The 22792-nt window shown below is 36.8% G+C and overlaps 1 protein-coding gene across 3 annotated transcripts in view; it reads right to left on the bottom strand.

The window, feature by feature from the left end:
• Positions 1 to 12447, bottom strand: part of LOC135166065 (alpha-crystallin B chain) — a 28734-nt gene extending 16287 nt beyond the window's left edge. The window contains exons 1-3 of one of the 3 annotated variants that reach the window (XM_064128023.1): positions 12118 to 12447; positions 2806 to 2925; positions 1117 to 1303 (exon numbers count right to left, since the gene is read on the bottom strand). In XM_064128023.1, coding sequence (XP_063984093.1) covers positions 1117 to 1303; positions 2806 to 2925; positions 12118 to 12305 — 495 coding nt within the window. In that variant the 5' untranslated portion in view covers positions 12306 to 12447. Of the gene's footprint in view, positions 1 to 1116; positions 1304 to 2805; positions 2926 to 7763; positions 8058 to 12117 lie in introns of those variants that run through there. The other 2 variants (XM_064128032.1, XM_064128036.1) reach the window with 2 other exon arrangements.
• Positions 12448 to 22792: the final 10345 nt, after the last annotated feature.

Below are 22792 nucleotides of genomic sequence, written 5' to 3' on the forward strand. Positions count from 1 at the left end.
TTATCATTATTATCCTTAATTGATGTCTCAATATTGTACATCTACATCCGGAGTACAATCACGTCTATCAATTTACCATATTAAATTTAATTCAACCGACTGGTTAATAAGAATAATTTTCTTCTAATCTTTTTAAAAGGGTTCCAAAGACTATGGTCTTTACAAGGAGGCCCATTAAAAGCCAATACTAACAACAGTTGAGTAGGTTTTGAAATATTTCGGAAAAATGCAAATAAACAAATGCCAGTTTCTCATAAGCTACTAGCCTAATCAGTTTAATCCGGTCGCTAAACTTCGTCTAAAGTTATGCCAATAGGTTCACAAAATCTCAGACTTGTTGTGATAATTTTAACTATTTATTTGTTAAGGTCAAGAGAATGTGGTTGTCCGAAATATCATCAATCTTTTATGTGATTTTTACTTAATATCACGGAATTCTCCCAGAGTGTACCATTTTGCTTGAATCACATGGGCTCAATTCTGATGTCACCAATCAAATTTTTGAAGTCCATTCCATAATCAGTGCAGCGAACTATGAATCTATAGTTTTTATTGTATCCAAATTTTAGTGAATAGAATTGCACCATTTGAATCGTGCTTCGCGTAGAAATTTTTAACCGGAAAATATCTCTCTCCCGCATGTGTAGGGGAGAATATATGGGGACATACCGAATATTTTATTAGGCTCTTATAGTATTACATGTGATATTTTTTCTCCCAATAATTATAAACCGGTCTTTTCAGATACCGATTTTACGCCCATGACCTCGTGAAGACCGTCAAATAACAAGTTTTTGATTACTCGAGACGCGTTTCAAGATTGGGATAGATCAGTTTCATAGAATTCTATGTGGAAAGCTCTTTAAATTTTTAACTTTTAATATTCAATAATTTAACGGACAATACTTCGAAAGTTTGCATACGAAAAATAAATTTTGGAAGTCTCAACCTTGAGATAAAAAAAATGAAAAATAATTCTTCAAAACTCTACAACTTTGACTAGACAATGACTTGCGTGAATGGTCGGAGAAACAAACTTTTTAAATCATATAGTCTATAATTAATGAATCATGCTTTATCATGTCAGCGTCCAATTATTAAATTAAATGTAATTACCAAGAGTTTATTGTCCACAGTCTTGACGACGATTTCCTCTGGTGTGTACTGGGATACGTCGAATCGAAGTTTAAGGGTTTTGTTGTCTCCTTCATCTTGAATCAAAGGGCTGTTGAGTCCATCCAACCATGTGCGAGAATCTTGCTGAGGACTCAAGGAACTGTTCTGAGTGTTGTGTGTTGTCGTACTGCACATAGAAAAATTAATCATATTATTAATACCCCGAAATGTAGGTCACTGTCAAACATTAAAATGATTAAACAACGACTGATGCTTTAAACGATGATCGAAATCCATGATGGCGTCGATGATCTACGGTAGTAATGCTATGGAGAATAAATAGTCTAATAATACACATAAATAGTGATGGTGAAATAATACTAAATATACTAACGAGCGTCACATAATTGATTCGCCTAGGCTAGTAACGTTTGTAGGGCTCATTGTAACACCCAATTTTTCATCAATTTATTCTTGACGAGACCTGATGCATGACGTCGTTAACGCTCGATAGGACTCGTTCACTTCGTTAATCATATTTCATTGAATGAGGGTTTATTCACACAAAGGATTTTTTACGCCATTTGTTAAATACTGGGAATGATATTAAAGCGCAAGCTGTTCATCTACGAATTGCTTTTCATTACAAAAACAGTGAAAACGTGCAAATTCTTCAACCAATTGATGACAAAAGCTGCTTTACAATATATGCCCTTAACGGTAAATTAAAAAAAAAACGGATTCAATGTTCCGTCTTTCCTTGTCACTAGTACTTGTCAATAATTATTTGTATATCTTCAATCTTTTTTCTTACTTTTTTTTCTTTTCGTGGTTAAATTGTCATCTGACTTTTTCCATGAAAAAATGTTATGAAATAAGGATTTAATCCCCTGCGTTATGTAAAATCTATATTAAGAAATTATTTGGCATCTTAAAAAAGATGACCCACTGACTTGTAAAAATAAAAAACTAAAAATATTCAGGTATTGAGAAGCTTATTTTAACAGGTATGTGGTAATTTGTCTCGAAAATTGAAGAGACACTTCACATTGAAATAGTGAGAACTATACAGATATAAGAGTGTACAATTTTTAGGATTGTTCGTAATTACTTTTGTGAAAAAACTCCAGAAGAAGTCTAGAGTACTCTCTTAGAGTTTCTTAAGAATTTTATAGAAAATTTAAATTCTTTTCCGTCCATTAAAAAAATCATTATATGAATCTGACTTTCGATATTAAGATTTTCGATAGGGGAATAAAATATATTGCCTTATTTCCACCTTATTTTATTTATTAATGTGCGAGAAAAATCTTGGAAAAATAATCTGCACTAACAATTAAAATTGCACAAATTTTTTGCGCTAAAAATGTATGTAGCTTAACGATATGACAAGACCATGAAATTTTCAATAAAAACGGTAACGAATCAATAGAATTTCCAATATAATTTTAATAATATTCACACACAAATCTATGCCCAGCACTAATTTTTATGAAATATTTCTTAAAAATGAATTGGTGCAGAATTTTCGCAATGAATAAGAAATGAAATAATGTATACAATGAACAAATGAAATGGACACTCGTGCAGAAGATGTTGTATTGTGCGAAAAATTCTAGCTGAACGAAAAAAAGTGAAAAAAAAAAATGTGACATTCCTTCTTTGCTGAATCGAGGCATTGTGCTTCACCTGGTGAAAGTTTTGTCGAACGCGGAACGCTTTGATGGCGCGGCAGGATCAACTTTGTCCCACCCCTCAGTCCTCGAGGTCGTCGAGGTACGATGCTCACTGGTGCTCGTGTGATGCCGGCTGGTATTGTATATAGCATAATACGATATTATATAGCAGTTAGTCATGAAGAAAAGTGCAGGAAGAAAAAGATAAAAAAAAGTCACATCTCTCTCGCGTAAAATCACAGCTTCCGTTTGCGATAGGCCGACAACTTATGAGGGCCATTTACCATGGGATTGGGTTTAATTAATAATCGGTTAGTTATAAAAATAGTTCAATGTAATAGTTTTACTCAATCGATCAATCTGTCACTCAGGCAGCAATGATAGTGGACGGCATAAATGTTCTTTGTGGACAGGTCAGGGTCATTATATCGAAAATGGACATAATCCAATCAGCGAGATCGACGTATTTGGCAGCAGTCGACATTGACATAAAACTAAAAAAGTGTCTTAATTATAACGATCGAGGTCGGATGAATAAATCGTCTCAAAATTTCAGACGTCAAGTGATCAAATGGTTTAAGAATATATCCAAGTAACTTTGCAATTTTGTTTTTTCAGTGAAATGTTTTTCTACTTTTAATTCTCGTTTTACTTTTTTTCGACTTTTTTGTAATTGAACATTCGAGGTTTTATTTGGCTCCCATTTCACCCTAAGTTTATCGGTATTTTACAATAATTTTACAAGTCTGTATTTGAATATTAGCAATGAATTGTTGGTATTGACAAGAACAAAAACAATACGATTATATTATAAACCTATATAAGTTTATATTTATTATACTATGAGGTCATTATTTCTTGGAGAGGCTATCTGTGTGGTCTTACGACGAGGACTCTAATGAATGTTTATTAAACAGTGTAAACGGGTCCCTGTTTATGAAAAGAAAGAAGCTATGATGGCGGTGCTTTGGTTTTTGAGACTTCGAGATCGTTTGTTAGTTCGGCGACTGCTCTCAATCTCGAAGTGGGAACACATCTTAGTAAAATATAATTCAATCGCTCTTACTTGAACGGCTATTCATTTATTAACCTGGCTTTCAATTAAAATCTAATATTTAGAAACAATTTAAAGCATTTGAAGAACTTGGGAGATTCATTTTTAAGGAAAAATCGGGGAAATGAATGAAAAATTGTAATTATTGAAAATGACGAGCGTTTTTTGCAAGGAATTTATAATTACGATCACCCTTCAACCCCAATGTTCTTGACGGTTTTTTCCACTGGCACTGTCGGAAAAGCTTTTTTTCGATCCGGTTTTTGTCAAAGGCCCTTTCCATTTCCCTCGCACTTGATATAAGTCATGAATATGCGTGACTTTCATCAAATTCGCATCTCACAAAAATGTTACATGAGGTTATGAGAGACTCATGTGTCAACCATATGAACAACGCGCAGCGTTGCCGTCTATTCATCATAGGATACAACGACACCAGTCAAGTCAAGAACGTAATCAAAATATTTTTCTATAATTTTTCCGACAATTTTTCTTATTCATTATAAAAAAATGAGCATTGATGAATGATGATGAATACACGGTTTATTGAAAATCCTAAGCAAAAAAAAAGGTTATTTGACGTAACTACTCGGACATCCTTAAGTCGACTTGGATATCAGGTCTATTTTTCAGGAATATTTTTTTCATCCCAATTTCAACCAATCAAATGGTGGCAGTTCCCGTCACGTGGTACAAGTAGTACGGTTTTACTGCGGATAGTTTTTGAATATTTCTCGGTTTGTTGTTAAGCAATGAAAATATCCGGTAAACAATTTGTACGCGTTTCAAACCCCAAAACTGTTATTAGAAAAAATCAAGTTCAAAGACTTTACCTCGACATGAGCAGATTTGGAGGAGAATCGTTGGACATCATTGATCAAAAACTTTGAAAAAATGTCCCCAATAATACGATGAAGAGGAAAGCCACAATTTGGAAACAATTCTCTGCATTTTGTGCAGACAGAAAATATACGCTGGAAGCCACAACTACAAGTGAAAAACCATACCATATGACGTGAAATGCCACACATTTAATTACTTGCAATTGGAACGAAAAAAATAATCCAATGTTTCACTGAAAATTTCGATAAATATTACGGAACGCTCCGAAATAAATTCCGTAACAGTTCGGTCTCAAGTTCTTTTCCGAAAAAGATCGTCACAAATATGATAATTATTGAAGACAAATCAATAGTTTTACCGCTTACTTTGTTACTAAATTTATTTTCGCAAATAAATCAAGACGATCCTTCGAACCGGAAGTGGTTACTCGTCAGAGGGCTGCGACCAACACTGAGGTTTAACGGGACCAACTCCCGGAAATGAAGGCGCTTGAATAACTGCTTAAAAACTCTAACCAGACTGATATCCTTTTATTCGGAAACCTGATCGCCTCTCGGAGGCACCGTTGCACGGTTTATCGCCCAACTTCGTCACCTCTTAAGTGGTTGACAGATTCGTCTCAAGTTTGAGGAAGTTGAATGTCGATGGACTTATGGAATTTGTAAGCGGTGATTAACGACATTTCACTAATTTTCATTTTATCCGGCGGAATCACTTTTATATTGTCATTGAGTCACGAGGAAGAAAATCCGATTATAAAAATCATGCGGGTACTGGTAGTGATTTAATTTACAGAATTAAATCTTTGTGATTCAAAAATAATGGTTGATAGTGCTCCAATAATGTTAAATGGAGGACTCTGCCAAAGAAAATGATATGAAACGCAATGAACAGAGAGAATTTTCTGAGAATAATTCTCATTTTAGTACAGGAAAAGAGGCGTAAAGCTGTGCCTGAGAAATAATTTCAGTCGGGCACTGCAAATTTTATTGGATTAAACGTATTTTTTCCCCGGATTATTGCGAAAATATTCTCGAAATGCTCAGAAGTTTCAGCTTAACAAGATTAATTTTTCATTATTGCTATTGGAGTTTACATTTCGAATGTTTATCAAAAATTAATTTACAGAATGAATGAATAGGTCTTTGTACGATTAGTATTTCTTTTATTCTGGTGTTTGCACTTGAGATTGGAAAATATTTTTATGGGTGAAAATTCTAGGAAGTTTGGAGGTCATGTGTATGCTCTGTTTTCTTGAATGTATACAGAGGTGCATGAGTGGGACCATTGTTGATGAGAGACATCAGATCCAGGGTGTCGTATCTCTTTTAGTAAATCAACTGCCTTCTATATTTCGTTAAAGCCAATTTCCAATATTCACAATTAAGGGATTGCGATTTTTGCTAGTGCTCGTACTAAACGTTTACAGAAAACTTTCCTCGGCTTAGCCTTAAGGTAGTTCCACTCTCAGGTCGGTATTTCACCGGCCGAATACGCGACTTTTGAATGTTTGCAGTTGCTAAATTTTGAAAAGTCTTGATAGTTTTTCAAACATTGCCTTCTCGTAAAAAAATAATACCACTTGTTTCCAAAACGGCGGATGCTTAGTACACGCTGTCAAAAAAATCTTCAATTTTTCACGTTCAATGATTACAAATTCAAATTTTATTCTTTGAATCTAACAGAAATGTTGAATTTCTCTTGAGTCTGGTAAGGTGAGATGTTTTTCGACTCTCATATTGCGCGCCTCGTTTTTATTTCTTTTAATTTATTTTGTTTTCCATGTGTGTACCCCCCTCTCGGATTTTAACATTTTGTTTCCCTTCCAGTGCGGTGCGATCGACTTTTCCCCCAATTGTACTGCATTTACACAGGAGCAGAGGAGAAACCATGGAAAACCCCTACCGCACAGTCGGCCGATAATCCAGGGGGGTTTCAGTATACCCTTCCCTTCCCTTGTCATCTGAAAGATGGGGCTCTCCTGCAGTAATATTTTTTCTTGAGGGAGCGCGTGGGATTCCCAAGCGATTACCCATCCAAGTACTAACCCAACGAAACGCTGCTTTTAGCTTTGGTATCTACCGGAGCAACACCCCACTCACCCAACCATTGCAGTCAGTTTATTGCACACCATGTAATCATCGAAATTTTTTTTTTTCAAATTCGTCTGAGGAATGTTAGAAGGTCGGATGTATTGTTAGTTGCATTTCATTGATGCATGGAAATTTATGTGGGAGTACAATGGAATGCGTCTGACGTTAAGGAGAAAAAATAGAATCAATTTTCTGTTATATTGATTTTCCAACATCTTCAAAATCACTCGACAAGGTTTATGACGTGTTTGAAAGGGTCTCCAGAAAAGGACTAATTTGTGATCTGTTGCGCTCCGAACTTGAGAACGTTGGAATCCTTACCATATGTGCTATTCAAAGGAAACTCTGTCCTCTGGACTGATAAAGGTTCTCTTGTTTTTGCCCTTAGTAAAGGGTTTTCAAATAGTAAGAATTCAGTCTCTGGACAACGGTCCTCTAGGTCAGTCGTGCCTCCCTCGTGCCAATAATAAAGTGATAAAGTTAAAGTAATTGTTGTGTTGCTACATTTATTTGTCTACTTTATCCATATCCCAATATATATAAACTTATATTTACATATATTTTCATAAAAAAGCACGAGAACCACGGTCTTGTCCTCTGCACTTGATGGCAGTGTGCGTCGAGATGATTACAATCGGCTATTTATTTTGCGTGACCTGTGATAAGGTATAACAATGAGAACTTGCAGGAAAATGACGGCAGCAAAATTTTGGAACAATAAACGATGGTCGACGGTTTTATGAGTTTCTCATGTTTCGCTTAAAGTTTACTCTAAATGTTGAAAAATAATAATAAAGAACGAAAGAAAATGGAAATATTAAAAATAAAAAAAATCGAAAACAAAAGAATAGAAATATAATAAGTGAGACGTTGGATCGAAAAATATTTCTTTCCCTGAATGAACGCCGAGAAGAGGAATGTTAGCTCGTCAATGACATATGTAATAAACTGAAATGACGCAATATTCGCTTAATTACGTACCCATATCGAATGGTCGTTTTGTGACGCGGTGGATATAAGTTTTGATCGGGTATTAGCTTCTCCACCTCATCCCTCATCCAAGCCGAATTGAAAATACTAGACATTTTAAAATTTATTGATACGTGGGTTTTGTCTGCTCGGAATAAATTAAATTTTTCCGCCCACACGGAAATCCAAGAGAAATAAAAAGAACTGATGCTGTGGATGCAGAAACCAGTGCGGAATATGTCACAGCGAGGACACAGAGTGTAGTAGCAACCAGCTTGTCTGGTATCGCCAAACAGACTGCGCAAAAAGCTGAGTAACTAGACATTGAAAAATCCAGGGGGGAAACTGACGTGAATACGACCATGTATACATCAAGTTTTTACCTACGCTATTGGTAACAATACTGATGAGATTTGAGTGATCACACTCGGCAGCTTTGTTGATCTATTCTAAATAGCTCAGCTGGTATAAACAGAGAGTCTGACGTAATGCAAGTCAACGGATTCCCATATTGGTAGAAATTTATAAATATTTATAGCCTCATAAAAATCATATTCCGTACAATTCTATAGACGAATAAATAGAATAAATGAAGGAGCAGTTGTGTACACAAGGTTTTGTTTACCTTCCGACGAAGGGAAATAAATGAAAGGGAAAATATGAATTTTTTTTTAAGATCGGTAATGAACCCTTAGGGCTTGCAGATTAATTGTTTATCCCAAGTGTTCGATTATTCGGGGTTTTCAGGATTTTATCCTACATTCTATATTTCATCTTTCGGAGATAATTTAAATAAAAAATGGTATAAAATTATAGTGAAAATGAAGGACATTCAAGTGACTTTAATACTTTTATACATATTTATATCAGACTATATCAAACCAGAAGTTAGCAATTTGAAAATGAATTAAATTTCTCGCAATATGAATAAAGAGGAGCTCCTTTGACCAAAATGAAACAAACGAAAATTGATAATTGAGTATTCATTAACATAAATATTCTGATTTGTGACGTACAATATGTGTCATGCGGTATACGCGTCAGTTTCTTCGTCTCTATTTGACTTTTGTGTACAGTCGTTACGTTTTTCTGAGTTGGAGTGAATTATTATTATAAACATAAGTACGTGTGCATCTTTGATATCTACATTATTCTCGCCTCATCACTGATCGCTTGATTAATAACGAAGAAAAAGAAAGGAAAATCATTTACATTTTTTTAATCTCATTTTTACGTGGATATTGAAATTTGTTAGCGGTTTTACCAAAAAGTTCATCGAAGAATTGTGAATATTAACTCGTTTCTGAGTTAAATTACGATTTTGTAGTGATATTTTCTGTCATAAAACGTATACTGAGATATATCATGATCAAACAACATCCCGAAAAATAATAACAATTGCAGTAACTCGAGTGATATTTTTTGCGAAACGTAGAAATGTAATTTTTGTAAGCAAACTTATTAATTTTTATCCAAATTATAATAAGATTGATTACAAAAAAAAATATTTTTGAATAAATGATATTTTGCGACATCATTACACTAGATGTTGTAACTATTATGTTAACTTCCGACTACTTGTGATTTTTTTTATTCGTGCAACTAAAATTTTGTACATCATAACATGCCGTTTGTCTTCTATTCTTCTGACAATCTACATTGTCCCTGAAAAAGTGGATAAATATTCCGAGGAATTTGTCCAAACAATGGAAAAAGCAGAAAAAGAAAAAAAAAAGAGTCAAATACCCCGAAAAGATCCAGAACGAATTCCTCAGTTATTTTCGGTTGCGAAGCAAAAACTTGCGACGTAGTTCGCGATTAGAGGACCAGTCGGTTAAGGGGAACAATGTCTCAGGGGTCAGAAAATTGATCGCCCATGGCCGAGATTATTCCATGACTCCAACGTCCTCGCCCCTTGTTCGAGCCAAAGTTACCCCAAAAATCCTAGTAATGCACGACTAAAAATCAGCAGCCGATCGTGTGAAAAATCCAGTTTTTGAGAGACGAGTTATTATTACGAATGGATAATATTTGTGCCTTAATCGATTATCGATTTTTTATACGTCTATTTAACATTGTTGTTAAGCTTGTTTTGCCGAAAAAAGTTGGTGCTCAAATTGAATGAGAATTTTTTTTCTAATATTTCGACTATCAATTAATGAATCTGAATTAGAGTGTAGCCGTTGAAGAGGACAAAGACCTTTTTTTCGCATCCTTTCCTCTATCTCTCGCGCGATCTAACAAAAGGTACGAGCAAAATGTTCGGCATTGATTGAGAGATAAATAAAACACATAGAAAAACGAAAAAAAATGAAATGATTTCAAAAAATTTTCGGAGAATGCTTCGAGTGTTTGGAAATTCGAATTAAATTATTGAGGCATCTATTGCAGGAATTCTATGAATTTTTAAGGAATTAGGACTTCTTTAATTTTTTTCAGAAAATTGGAGAAAATTTTTCATTTATTTGGCTGCGTCAGGAGTATAATGAAACTGAGCCTTTCTTTTCACTTAATCAATAACCGTATTTTGACATTGAAAATTGTGTTTTGCAGCAGCACTTGGAATTGCAACATAACTTCGAGTTTCATTTCTTAAACGTACCATTTTTATGAAAAAAAGATTTTTCAGGAATATTAAAAAAATTACAAGGTGTTTTTGCTTTTGAATGGAAGTATCATAATCAGACAAATTTGAATTTTCTATTTTTTGTTTTGTTTCGACATATTATTATTCCCAAAGTTCAAATATGCATTTTTTGAGCGGGGTGTACATGTGTACGTACGTGTGTGTATGTATCAAAAGTTTTTCGAGATTGGGCGTTAGAGAATCGAGGAATTGAATAACTTTTCCCCTCAAATATAGGGATTAGTGAGCCCTATACACCACCATCAGGTAATATATAATTCATTGATTCATCTTTGAATTTAATGTTTTTTTGAAAATTTGTTTTTTCACAGTGACTAAAAAAAAGATTTTCAATTAATTCCATAACGGTTTAAAGAATCCGCTGGGGTCTCCTTGTGACTGAGTTCAAAGATGGGTTGATAGTAATAGTCGTTAGTTTAATTTTTGGAAAAATCAGAAAAAATAATAAAAATCAATAATCAATCAGTCAATCGCTTCGATTTACTGTTGGCCATTTCGAAAAACTGATGGCCTTGAAATACCATAAATACCATCTTTTTGCTCAGAGTACAAATAAAGGGGCAAGTCCTTATTTTTTATTCCATAAAAATGCGATTTTAATAGCAATTGATGTTTTTTTAAACCGAAAAATCAATTGGCAACCTGAATGTTTGTAAAAACCTGGTCGATCCGCAGATGTTACGAAGTGAAACAAGTTTTATTGAATGTGAAAAAGTCCGGTTTAGTAGTCACCCACGCAGTGCTTTCAAATGCGGCAATGAAAGGATGAATGCGAAGTCTGGATTGAATGAGTAAGAAAAAATAATATGGGATCAACCCAGTGGGATTAAAACTCCACTCGAACCGTTCAAGTATCATTTTACGTTCAATATTTTCAACCGAGAGAGAATGAACCGTCGAGTTTTTGGCTGGCGTGACGAAATCTCTAAAAATAGCCAGAGGTAATACATAATACAATCGCCATCGAGAGATCAAAAGGGTCTGAAAATATCAATATCCCCCTTCCTTTAGGTGGTTTATGCATAATCACTAGCTTTTCTGTTCCTCTGGTGGAATGCATTATGTTGCTACGATCGCTGGGAGATAAAAATATTCCTTGATACATATGCAACTAGTCCCGAACATTTGCCAACGGCCACTCAATTACTTCCGGCTGAGTCATTTAGAAGTTTGGCGAATGATAAATCGTTAATCCAATTAAATTCAGGGATTGCACTAAGAAAAGAAAAGTTTTTTCAAATGTATTTTCTTTAGTATTTATTCAATTGCTAAGCAATTTTCACTAGACTTTAGTTGTGCAAATTACACGGTAAGTATAATTTTCAGTGAATGCCGTCAATGATTATAAATATTAACAAAATTGTTCCTTCCAAAAAATACAAAATTTCGAAAACATGAACAATCATTAACAAATTTAATTCTAGGTCATGTGCAACATGGTTATTCTCGAGAATAGTAAGATTACCATAATTTAAATATAATTAGGTCCGCCTGAGAATGTTACAATAAAAGAAATGGAAATAAAAAAAATGAATACCTCTCAAGAATATGAATACTTCGTCAAAGACAAGTTTTTTTATCTCAGTGTAATCGCTCAGATTTTGTTTACTTATCTTGGATAAATAAGAATATCATTCAAGATTATTTCATAAATTATTGTATTCGAAAGTATAACAAAGAAATTTCATTGAATACTGAATAAATATAAAATGGTCTTACCTAGTAGTAGTTTTGAAAAAATTGTTGCTCTCACGATTCATGAGTTCACTCCTGAATCTAGCCATCTCGTCCTCCATTTTTCTCATTTCGGCGTCGAAACGTTCACGAATATTAGAGAATTCGCTGTCAATGACGCTGAAGTCACCTAGTTTAATGGGAATGTTACGCTTGGTACCACTGTCGGCCATTATTTGATGATATTTATGAAAAATATTATAACCGGAAACACTTGACGTTACACACACTCACTAACGAATTGAATTATCGTATAGTCTCTTCGAATAACAGATGTTTAGTCGGAGAGGTCGGGTGTAGGAATGAACGGCGCACGCTACTGGCTACTCATTAAATAGCTGCGCCGCGTACGTCGCCGGATGGTAGATGTTCGCGTGCCATTCGGGATACTTCGGTGGTACTCGGTCACGCTGGATACGCGGACGCACCGGTTTCACTCTTATTTATTTCCATTTGAAATTAATTCTTCATTCTAGGTTTATTTCTTCAAAACATGAGTGCTACGGTAAATTTAGAACAACGATTAAGGGTATACAAATACATTGGCGGTTATTTTTGGCTTCGAATGAAAGTATTGTAATGATTCCAATTTAAGTTCTTAATTTCTTGAGCTGTTTAACGTATTGCCTTAGCAATCTATTTCGCCTCCCATACACTTGGACTTTCATTAGAATATAATAGACAATTTAATTAAAATTGAATACATACGCAAACGGTATTTTTTCAATTGGGTCATATTCAAGTAATTTCAGTAAAAATGTTTCCACGTATTTTCAATTCTTATTATATTCAAACCCGCTTTTGATTAATAATTTATATATATATATTTCTTTTTATATATATATACAGAGTGTCCCATTTGAAATAACCCACGTAAATATCTCCTGAGGGAGGCAAGTGACAGAAAATGTTGTGAGACATTAGTTCCATTTGAATCGATCCGTCTAAATATCTATTGGCGGGGGGCAGTTTGAGGGGGACATTCGATACATGCATTTTTTTTTAATGTCAAGGTCATGCGCATGTTGCAAGTCACCGGTAGCGATTCATGCTTATGAGCGCATGAACCTGCACGCATGTTTACCCTATTTTTTCTGTATTTTAAAGCAAGGGATCCGAGCAAACTTTACTTCCACGTAGTGCATCCTGATTCACGCTATGAAAGTCTGAATCTTCAGTTTGAAATCAGAACTACTCTTGGTTGAACTTTCTGGGTAAAAGCGCCGGGATTGACATGAATGATGAGGTACCTGAAAACCACTCATCAAGGCGAACAAGTTTCATTCAGGTGAAAAATGCGATTGCCATTTAAAAAACACTTTCTACACTTGCAGGTTGCAAGCATGACCTTGAACGTTTAAAAAAATGCTTTCATCAAAGGTCCTCCTCGAAACCTTATAACTAATGTCTCGAAATATTTTCTGTCACTTGATGCCCTCAGGAGTTAGTTAAATGAAATGTTTCAAATGGGACACCTTGTATATTATCAAAAATGATGATTGAAGTAAATATATATATATTTATATATGTATACATATATATATTTAATGTACAATTACAATTTTGTAAGCCTAGAAAAAATTTATTACCCGTTTCCGATGCATTTTAATCCAAATAATTTATTAGACACCATGATACATATATTAATGGAAACATAATTCAATTCCGTCTTAGAAACGGTCAGAAGATGTTTTTAATTTCATATTTAGGAAAATTCATATTAAACGATGTTTTAAATTGAAGGATTGCTTTACGCCGCGTTCCTGTATTCACCGGTGCGCAGTGTTTCGGTGATGAAAAAAGTCATAAAACACAATTTTTTACATGTATAAGGGATATTCTATGACATAACGGTCGCCTGGTTTTTATGTTTCCAAAAAATTTTCTACCATGCCCAGATTTAAGGGCGATACCATAAATGACCCAATTTTTGGGAGCATAACGATTTTTAACGCATCAAGGCGCCATAAATTAAAAGGAAGTAACAGAGAGAACCTCAGGGAACTCAGAGTTGTGAGTTACGTGAAAAACGGTCAAACGGAAAATTAACAATTGGGAAATAGTGATATGAGCAACTATCGAACTAGAAATAGGTAAAGGGAAAGGATGCAATACCAACGACTGACGATTGAGTCTGGGAGGAATAATTTTCCGCGAAACTTCCTTTTCTGAGATAAGTTACCAATTTATTATTCCACTGAAGAAGTGGAAAAACGCTGTGAATTATTGAAAATAGAAGTTTTGATAGCTATGCATTTCAATTTTTTCCTTGAAAATTGAAACGAAAAATGGGTTTTGCTCTCAAATGAAAGCCGTGTATTTGATCGATTTTTCAATTATCTAATTTCAATTCCAATTCGTATGGAATGTTCGGAAACGCGAAAAAACAATATTTGTTTTGTATCATGTGTGTTCGCATCTGCAGGGACATTCGGAATTTTGAAGATTAATTGAAGAAAATTCTAAATAACTAAGCAGGCGATCAACGCTATTCGACGGAAGTAATGTGATCGATACTTTACCCGTTAATATTTTTTTCCCTTCATTCTTACCAATTCAATTGGTAGTATGTTTCCGAATGGATCCGGAGCAATTGGATTTCAAAAATGAAAAGGTACATATTTACAATTTTAACTAGTTGTTGTTCTGAAATTCACTCCGGGGTTCAGAAAGATATATGTATTTCACTAATTAGTAATATGAACTTCAATAAAACAATAAATTTTGTAACAACCGCCCGACGGATTGCGCCCATTGGATGTCATACCGACACTTGTGCCGACACTTTCATATCATAAAAGCTCTGATTATACAAAATTTTAATTGGGTATCCCAATTTTACATTAAATTGTTGATTACTGAAAATATTAAAAAACAGAAAAATGGCAATAACTCGCGATTTTTGTACCAAGGGGTAAACATAAGTTCATAGTTTCGTATGGCGCCCGCTGAGACGAGCATTTTTCAAAATTTTATTCTTCCGAAGTATACTCTCTCGGGCCTTTACCTTTGGTTCCCTTCCCCTGCAGTGTCATGGGATGAACTTTTTCTCCAACTATACCATGTGTAAAGTTAAACCATGGAAAACTCCTGCCTTACAGTCGGCCGATATTGTAGTCAGCCAGTATACCCTCCCGTCGTACTGAGTAGTGTTGAATTCCAACCTGGTTATCGAGTATTCCAAGTAGTGGGTCCGTTGCCCATGGAGTGCTTACCCACTGTGCTTCACAAGTCCGGGGATTTTCAATTTAAATGAATGAACGCAAACACCAATATTATATTAATCCAGTTTTGTAGTTTATAGTTCACTCGATACATAGTATATCATTTACAAAAACGACTTAAAATTTTAGGAGCCATTTAGAAGTCTTTTCGAACTAGTCGTCTCCACGTATGGAATGGATCGGCTTTTTGTCTTATTCTAAAAATTCGTCTAAGTGTCGAAGATGGTAGCGTTCATCCTACATGAGGGAGTACCAATCGTGGCCTTCAGCTTGGTGATGGGGTTGATCTTACACCCCCGTGACAGCTTAAACTGACCCAACCCCCAGTCCTCATGAGACCTCACATATGGCCTTTAAAAAGAGATAGAAAATACTTGAGTTTCTCTCGGAGAAAGGTGAACTGTCTCGAGAAAATATTTCTGATACAAACGATTTGATGCCAAAATAAAATTCCACTTGAAATTCAATAAGAAAAAGCTTTACAAAGGACTTTTCTTTTGGATAATCAGAACTACATTGAAAGATTTCAAGATTTATGGGCCGTTTCTTATTTCTAAGTTTCGACGAACATTATAAAATTCCACATTTTATTATCTTTAAACCGTCGGAATATTTCTACTGTGTCAACGAGGCTAATATTTGAATACGTTAAAAAGAAATGAAAGACAAAATAATTAAATTTAGATAGTAAGATCTAGTGATAAATATGGCGGTCATAGGGACCCTACATAGTTACTAGTGGTGTACGTGTTCCGTCCGTTCCGTCCCAATCGTTTCAACGATGTAACTAGTGGAACACTAGCGCCAATTCAAAAAATAAGCGCCAGGATTGAATGCGGCCACGTTGGTCGCCAAAGCTCTGATGAGCACTCCATCGAGATTCAATTTTAATGGTTGATAGGATTATTTATGTGGGGTAGGTTGGTGAACAAAATAACATGGGCACTGATAATTTAGGTAACACTGAACACACTTCATTTTAATGAACTCAAGAGGTTAAGCGATTAATGAATAAACTCCATAAAATACTCATAGAATTAACAAATTGAAGAGAGAAGCAGCAAACAGAAGGCTTGAGTAGGAATGACTTATGTAAAACTTAAACGTCCAAGGGTTGGATCCGACAACTCCCCCTAATCTTAGAGTTGCGCACGCAATCTAGGCCCTGCGGAAAGGGAAAAGAGAAAACGGAGAAACGGAAAATGACAAAAGGAGGGTATTTTGCGTCAGAGGTTTTCCTCTTGGAGGGACTACAGACTCTCAACCAGGCGAATTCCATGAACAAAGGGCATCGGACGTGTTGCACAAGTGAGGCCGATAAACTGTTGATACAAAGAGAACTCGAGATTGTGATGAGTGAGGACTGTAACTGTCAACTAAATGCGACTCTAAATTTGACACCTAGAAATTGTTGTTGGATTCCCGAATAATAAATTTATACACACAGTTTTATATTGGAGTAAACTGATATTTATTATAGAAATCGTGTTGAAACTTATAGGTAGCGTGACACTTGGAGATTTTCTAAAGTAGATGTTCTGCTGACTACTGTGTAGTTTTACCTAACTAATTTTCGCATGTTCTCAGTTGTATGTACCGGAGGGTGCAAGGAAAAGTGGAGGGGCTGAAGAAACCATGAAGGTAGTGTTGTGATGTCATGCGAAAATTTCTGGGTATTTCCCGAGGGTTTATTACGGTTTTGGCAGACTGAGGAATTTTTGTTACTGGCGGGAATTAGCCCTAAAGACCAAATTTGAAGGAAGTGATGGGAGAGAAAAAAAGGATTCAGATATTTTGAAGTACTCAAGGACCTAAAGGTTCATTTATGATCGTGTAGATTGTCCCAAGTGTCGAATAGATGTCGGAAATAGCAATTAAATGGTTTGGGTCAAGCCCATGGGATAATTTTCGGAAAACCCTAGCGGATTACATGGGAGAAGTATAATTTAATATAATTAAAATAATGGGGTATACAACAGTGTTTACGCCACAAAAAATTTGGAGAGCTATAAAATATTCTAATAAATTGGATACCCAAACACTTGAGACTAAAATTCCATCAACAGCCCACTCTCGCTTAAAAGTTATTACTTTTCTTTGGCCATTATACTATTCTCCCTCGATTCTCAACTCCGGGTTACGTCTAATATTTAAATTATTTAAACCGGATTAGAATTTCGCGGACATAATCAAACGATCTATAGCGTCATCTCTAGAGTCAATGTTGGGACATCACGATATTTGGCGCCAAATTTTGAAATTGGATTCGCTAGTCGCTACACCCCTAATGATGACTTCATCCACGTTGATTGATTCAAGATTCGGTTGTTTAAATTATTACATAAATCAGAAATAGATTAATGACAGAAACGTTTAAGGGAACCCATTAACACTCATACTTGAATTCGATTCAGTTTGAAAACCTGAAACTTCACCACAAACTATAATCAATTAGCTTCCGATAAACTGATTAAAGAAAGTAATGAAGAGAAGCTGCCAGTAGAAGGATTGTCGGCGAATTAACTTATCTAACATTTGAACTTCTGTGGATTAAGTCCAGTAACCCCTGTGCAGCCGATCATTATTTTTTCTTCAATCACATGCACTTTTCGGGCGATTGAAAGTAACTTTACTCGAAAAAATATTAAGACTAAACTAATTTTTTTATAGAATTATTAATTATCTTAAAATGAGAGAAAAAAGATACAAGACGGAGGTTTTCAATTGACAATTTTGTATTTTAATGGAGACTCAAAGTTTTACGTTTATAATTTTCACTTTAGTGTGGATTTCTACAAGAGTTTGTTTTATTCTAAATTTCCCACACTTATTGAGGAATTTAAGGTTTTTTCTCTCATAACAAGGTAAGAAACAATACAAAATATTTTTATGAAGGTGAAAAGAAGTCGGATTACTTGAACTCGGAATACAAAACTCTGATTTGTGTGAACGGAAAATCATTGTTGTTCACTCAAAATTTGGAGTTAAGACTGACTTTGAAAACTCAGTCATCATTCCCGTCACACCTTCTGAGGGTGTATCTTTTAAGGGAGGATCTAAAAAGAAGTACGAAATGCTGATTTTTAATTGGAGAAATTTTAACTGCAGGGGAGGTACTGCCGAGGTTCAGAGGGGACTCCTTTCTATTCGGGCAGTTTTTGGGAGAAATCTTGACCGCTGAGTGACTCATGGAAAGAGAGAGGCCTTTTCACACCGCTGCAACGGATTAAGCTATAAAGTGCGAGAGAAATTTGACAAAATTGTTTTATTGTCCCGGCTGCAAGGGGTTAGGTTGTCGCGTTCTGTAGCGTAGTAATGCTGGAACTTATCGGGTTTGGAAGGCCCGATATGACTTTTGATAGTTTCGCTACAAGGACACGAAAACTGCCAAGCGACCTTTTTTTCCCTTGGCTAGTTTGGGGGGTTGGTGATAAAGGCGTCTGCAGGATTCCCTTTGAATGAATAATGCGGCGACCTACTTTAACCACTGTTTAATAACACAAGCACTCATTCTAATTTATACAAGTCTTACGAAATATCCTTAGGCTTCAATATGTATATTTTATTAACTGGACACCTTGGATAGGACTTCCTAGTATTTCGCGATGTGAATGCTATGACTGGTGGGGGTGAAATAAACTCTAAGATTTTTTGGAGAGAAAAGGAATTCCTTAATTATCATCTGCTAGGCAGGGTACCGAGGGTAAATTCCTATGGATTGAAAAAGGGGAAAATACCTTAGTACGCGTGGCAGGCGACTGGTGCAGACGTATTGACCACTCGCTCAGGTTGAAATTATGTATCCGGAGAAAAAAAGTAAAAAATAGGGAATTTTTACAGGCAAGAATTCCTCTTTCAAAAAAAGATCTTTGCCGAAATTCCCCCGAACGCAGCTATCGTATTTGTTCCTAGCCAAAGGTTTCAGTCGCGACAAAATGGATAAAACATTGCATGCACATTTCTACGAATATATTACGACGTAACAGTTGAGAAATTTTGAACGATATAATTTATGAGGAGACAATTTTGTAAAGATGTTTTAAAGAAAACGGATCTTAGACCTCTTTTTTGCATTTCCTTAGGGAAGGCCCCAGAGACAAACAGAACGGGGCTTTGCCATTAGTCCAAGAAAATAGGCCTCGAAATGCGAATTTTGGGGTAAATACTTGAATTGTTGATATAAGTTACTTTGAAAGATATAAAAACGAATTGGGAAAGATTTTTTAAATTCACCCTCGGCAAGGGGAGAAATAAATAAATAAAGGGTTTTTTTTATTAATTTTGGGAAAACGGTAAGGACTAGGAAAAAAAAGTTTTAATAGAAGTTGTAACGCATCAAATATTCCATAAAAGTGCTTTTTATACTTTTTCTTTTAAAATCAAAATTAACCGAGGTAGGGTTACTAGAAGCTAGGGGATGATAGCAGCTCCTTAAAAAAATCATAAGTTGCTGAAAAATAGAGATATTTATGATCTATCTATCTATCTATTTATTTGCCACTGTATGGCCTTTGAAGCCTTTTACAGACAAGATACAATTCCAGTTGCAAGTATACGTTGTATAATAAAAATACATAAGACCTTAGTTTTTGGTTCACGTAGACTATAGAACAATTAACAATTTTTATAATCTCAAAGAAAAGAAATAATGTGCTAGTATAAATCGTGAATGTATTTCACAGCAGCGCGGCGTGAATTTCCTATTCCCATATTCCATTGGTTCTATTTTCTTTATGTTTCCCTGATTCTCGATGCCTTATGGAATGCCTGAAGGTAGTTGCAGAGAGCCAGGACTGGCCTACCCCTCAACACCGTGAGAAGCCAATGCTCCATAGCGACGTAGACTGGGCGCTGTCTCTTCCAGTCATTCATGTCTTTGGTTATTTCCTCTGGTAGTACTTCTTGAGCTCGCTCACATAGCAGTATGTGTTCTAACGTTTCTGGGTTGCCACAGAACAAGCAGCTGGCCTCCGTGTATCCCTTCCATTGGCTTTTGCCAACATTTCCGCACCTGATCCGAGCCGAATGCTCTTTCGTGTTTCCACCCAGGTGTTTATATTGGGGCCAGTATTTTGAGTTATCAATTCGGTGCCAGTCAACTTGTATCTCCTGATCAATCTTCGTCCTTAAGTTGTACTCAAACTGCATTGTGATGTCCCCGTAATCTCCATGGTTCCAGATGCTCTCCAGTAAGGTTCCATCCCCCACTTCTTCAAATGCTTGTTTCATTAGTTTGCCTAGCTTGGAGGGGTAGCAGTTAAGAATTCCCCTGACCTCCTCCCTCAGAGCTTTTGCTGACCATCTTCCGTCTTTCATCCTCAGGGTATCCAAAAGGAACCTAAAGGCTCTCATTCTTCCCTCGATTTCGATACCTCTTCTCCCCGCCTCCATCTTCCAGATATAGGCTGGCGTGTTTGGGGACAGACCCATGGCCATTTTGATATATCTACTCTGCATTCTTGCCACGAGATCATTTTTGCCCCATCCCCACAGCTCAACTCCATACAGGCATCCTGCTTTCCCCATAACATCCAGTACGTATAGCCGTCTGTGTAATGTGCCAATCCTCGCTCTTTTCATCAGGCCCCACGCCGCGTTGGTCGCCATTCTGGCCTTATTGGTCAGTTTCTTGACGTGTGTGCCAAATCTACCTGTCGTGGAGAACCAAAAACCAAGGTACTTGAAATCTTTTGCCACAACCAACTTGATTCCGTTCAGTTTCCAGGTTTCGTGTTTGGCAAGCCTGCCCCCATTTCGGAACACCATAATTTTGGTTTTGGACTCGTTTAACTGCAACCTATTTTTTCTTGAGTAGTTCTGCATCACTGCCAGCATGGATTGTAGCTCCCAGTGTCCCTCCGCCACCAGGGCAATGTCGTCGGCGAACTTCAGGTTCGTGATTTTCTCCCCCCCCCCCAGTACTGTGCCTCCGCATTGCCTCTCCTCTAGCTCTTTGTCCAAGTCTTCCAGGAAAAGGCAGAAGAGTATCGGGCTGAGAGGGCACCCTTGTCTGACCCCACAGCTGGAGTTCAGAAGTTCCCCTGCTCGTGATAACTCTGTTCTTGGTGATGCTATAGATTTCCTCTATTATTCGAAAGAACTTTCCTTCCAACCCCATCTTCCTCAGCTTCTCCAGCAGTAGGGTTCGGTCTACCAGATCGAAGGCGGCCCGAAAGTCGATAAAGGCCACATAGAGTTTCTTCCTGGATGTCCTCAGCCGGTTTCCCACCAGTGTGTTCAAGACATATATGTGATCCCTCGTGCTCCTGTTTTCCCTGAAGCCTGCTTGGCTCTCTCCTAGCTTGCCATTCGCTTCCGCCCAGCCTGCTACCCTAAGGGCCATAATCTTGGTGAGAATCTTGTAGCCCAGGTTCAACAATGAAATACCACGGTAGTTGGCTGCATTATCGATTTCCCCTGCTTTGTAGATGGGGTAGATGTGGGCAGTCTGCCAACCCCTGGGCAAGCATTCACGTCCTTCCCCATTTCTGGTAATGCTTTCAGGAAAGTGGCCGGGATGCAGTCTTCTCCAGGCGCCTTACCATTTTTCATCGCCTGCAGTGCTTTGTCCACCTCCTTTAAGCTGATCTCATCATTCCACCACTCTGGTTTCATTGGTGGAGCCTCGATGGCTGCCTTGGCTTGGATGTTTTGCTCATGCTTGACCTGCCGGGGGTTCCTCTCGTTTCCTGGGTGATATGGTCTCAGTGTCTGTTGTGGGGGTGAGCTTGCCTCGGCGGGGTTCAATAGGTGGCTGAAATGGTTAATCCAGTCTTCATCACTGATGAGTCCTTTAGGGCTCCATCTCTTTGCTCGAAACAGATTTAGGTCCAACCATAATTCTTTCATATTTCTAGCTGATTCCAATTTTTTCCACCTGCTTTCATTGAAGGCTGTTTGCTTTGCTTTCTTCACTGATTTTAGAATATTCCTCTGACTCAACCAGTTCTATCTGTGCTGTGGGTCTGATTTGTCATAGTGGTACGACTTTAATGCCTCAAATGTCCTCTTTCTCTGGTCTTTGTATTCTCTGTCTACCCATGATTCTTCTCTTGCTAAATCCCCTCTCGCTTTCTTGACCATTCCACAATCACGAGCTGCATCCCAAATGGAGTTTTGTAGGACGCTCCAAATCTGCTGCGGGTCGTCTGCGAGGATCTCTCCCCCTAGTCTGTCTTCGATGACCTTCTGGAAGTCTTCCAGCTTCTCCTCATCAAACACCAATCTCTCTCGGAGTGTTATATTATCCTCTGTGTTCCTCTCCATCAGGGGGAAGAGCTGAGAGTGATGCAGTGCCAGTTTGAGCACCACTGGTAGGTGATCCGAGCCCAACCTTGGGATAACTTCCAGCCCTTCTATCACTGGGGCATCAATTGCACTTATGAGAGCTAGGTCTAGTACCGAGTCCGACCCCCCCAGGAATGTTGCCCTACCTC

This window comes from Diachasmimorpha longicaudata, chromosome 1 (assembly GCF_034640455.1).
Source record: "Diachasmimorpha longicaudata isolate KC_UGA_2023 chromosome 1, iyDiaLong2, whole genome shotgun sequence".
Classification (NCBI taxonomy): Eukaryota; Metazoa; Arthropoda; class Insecta; order Hymenoptera; family Braconidae; genus Diachasmimorpha; species Diachasmimorpha longicaudata.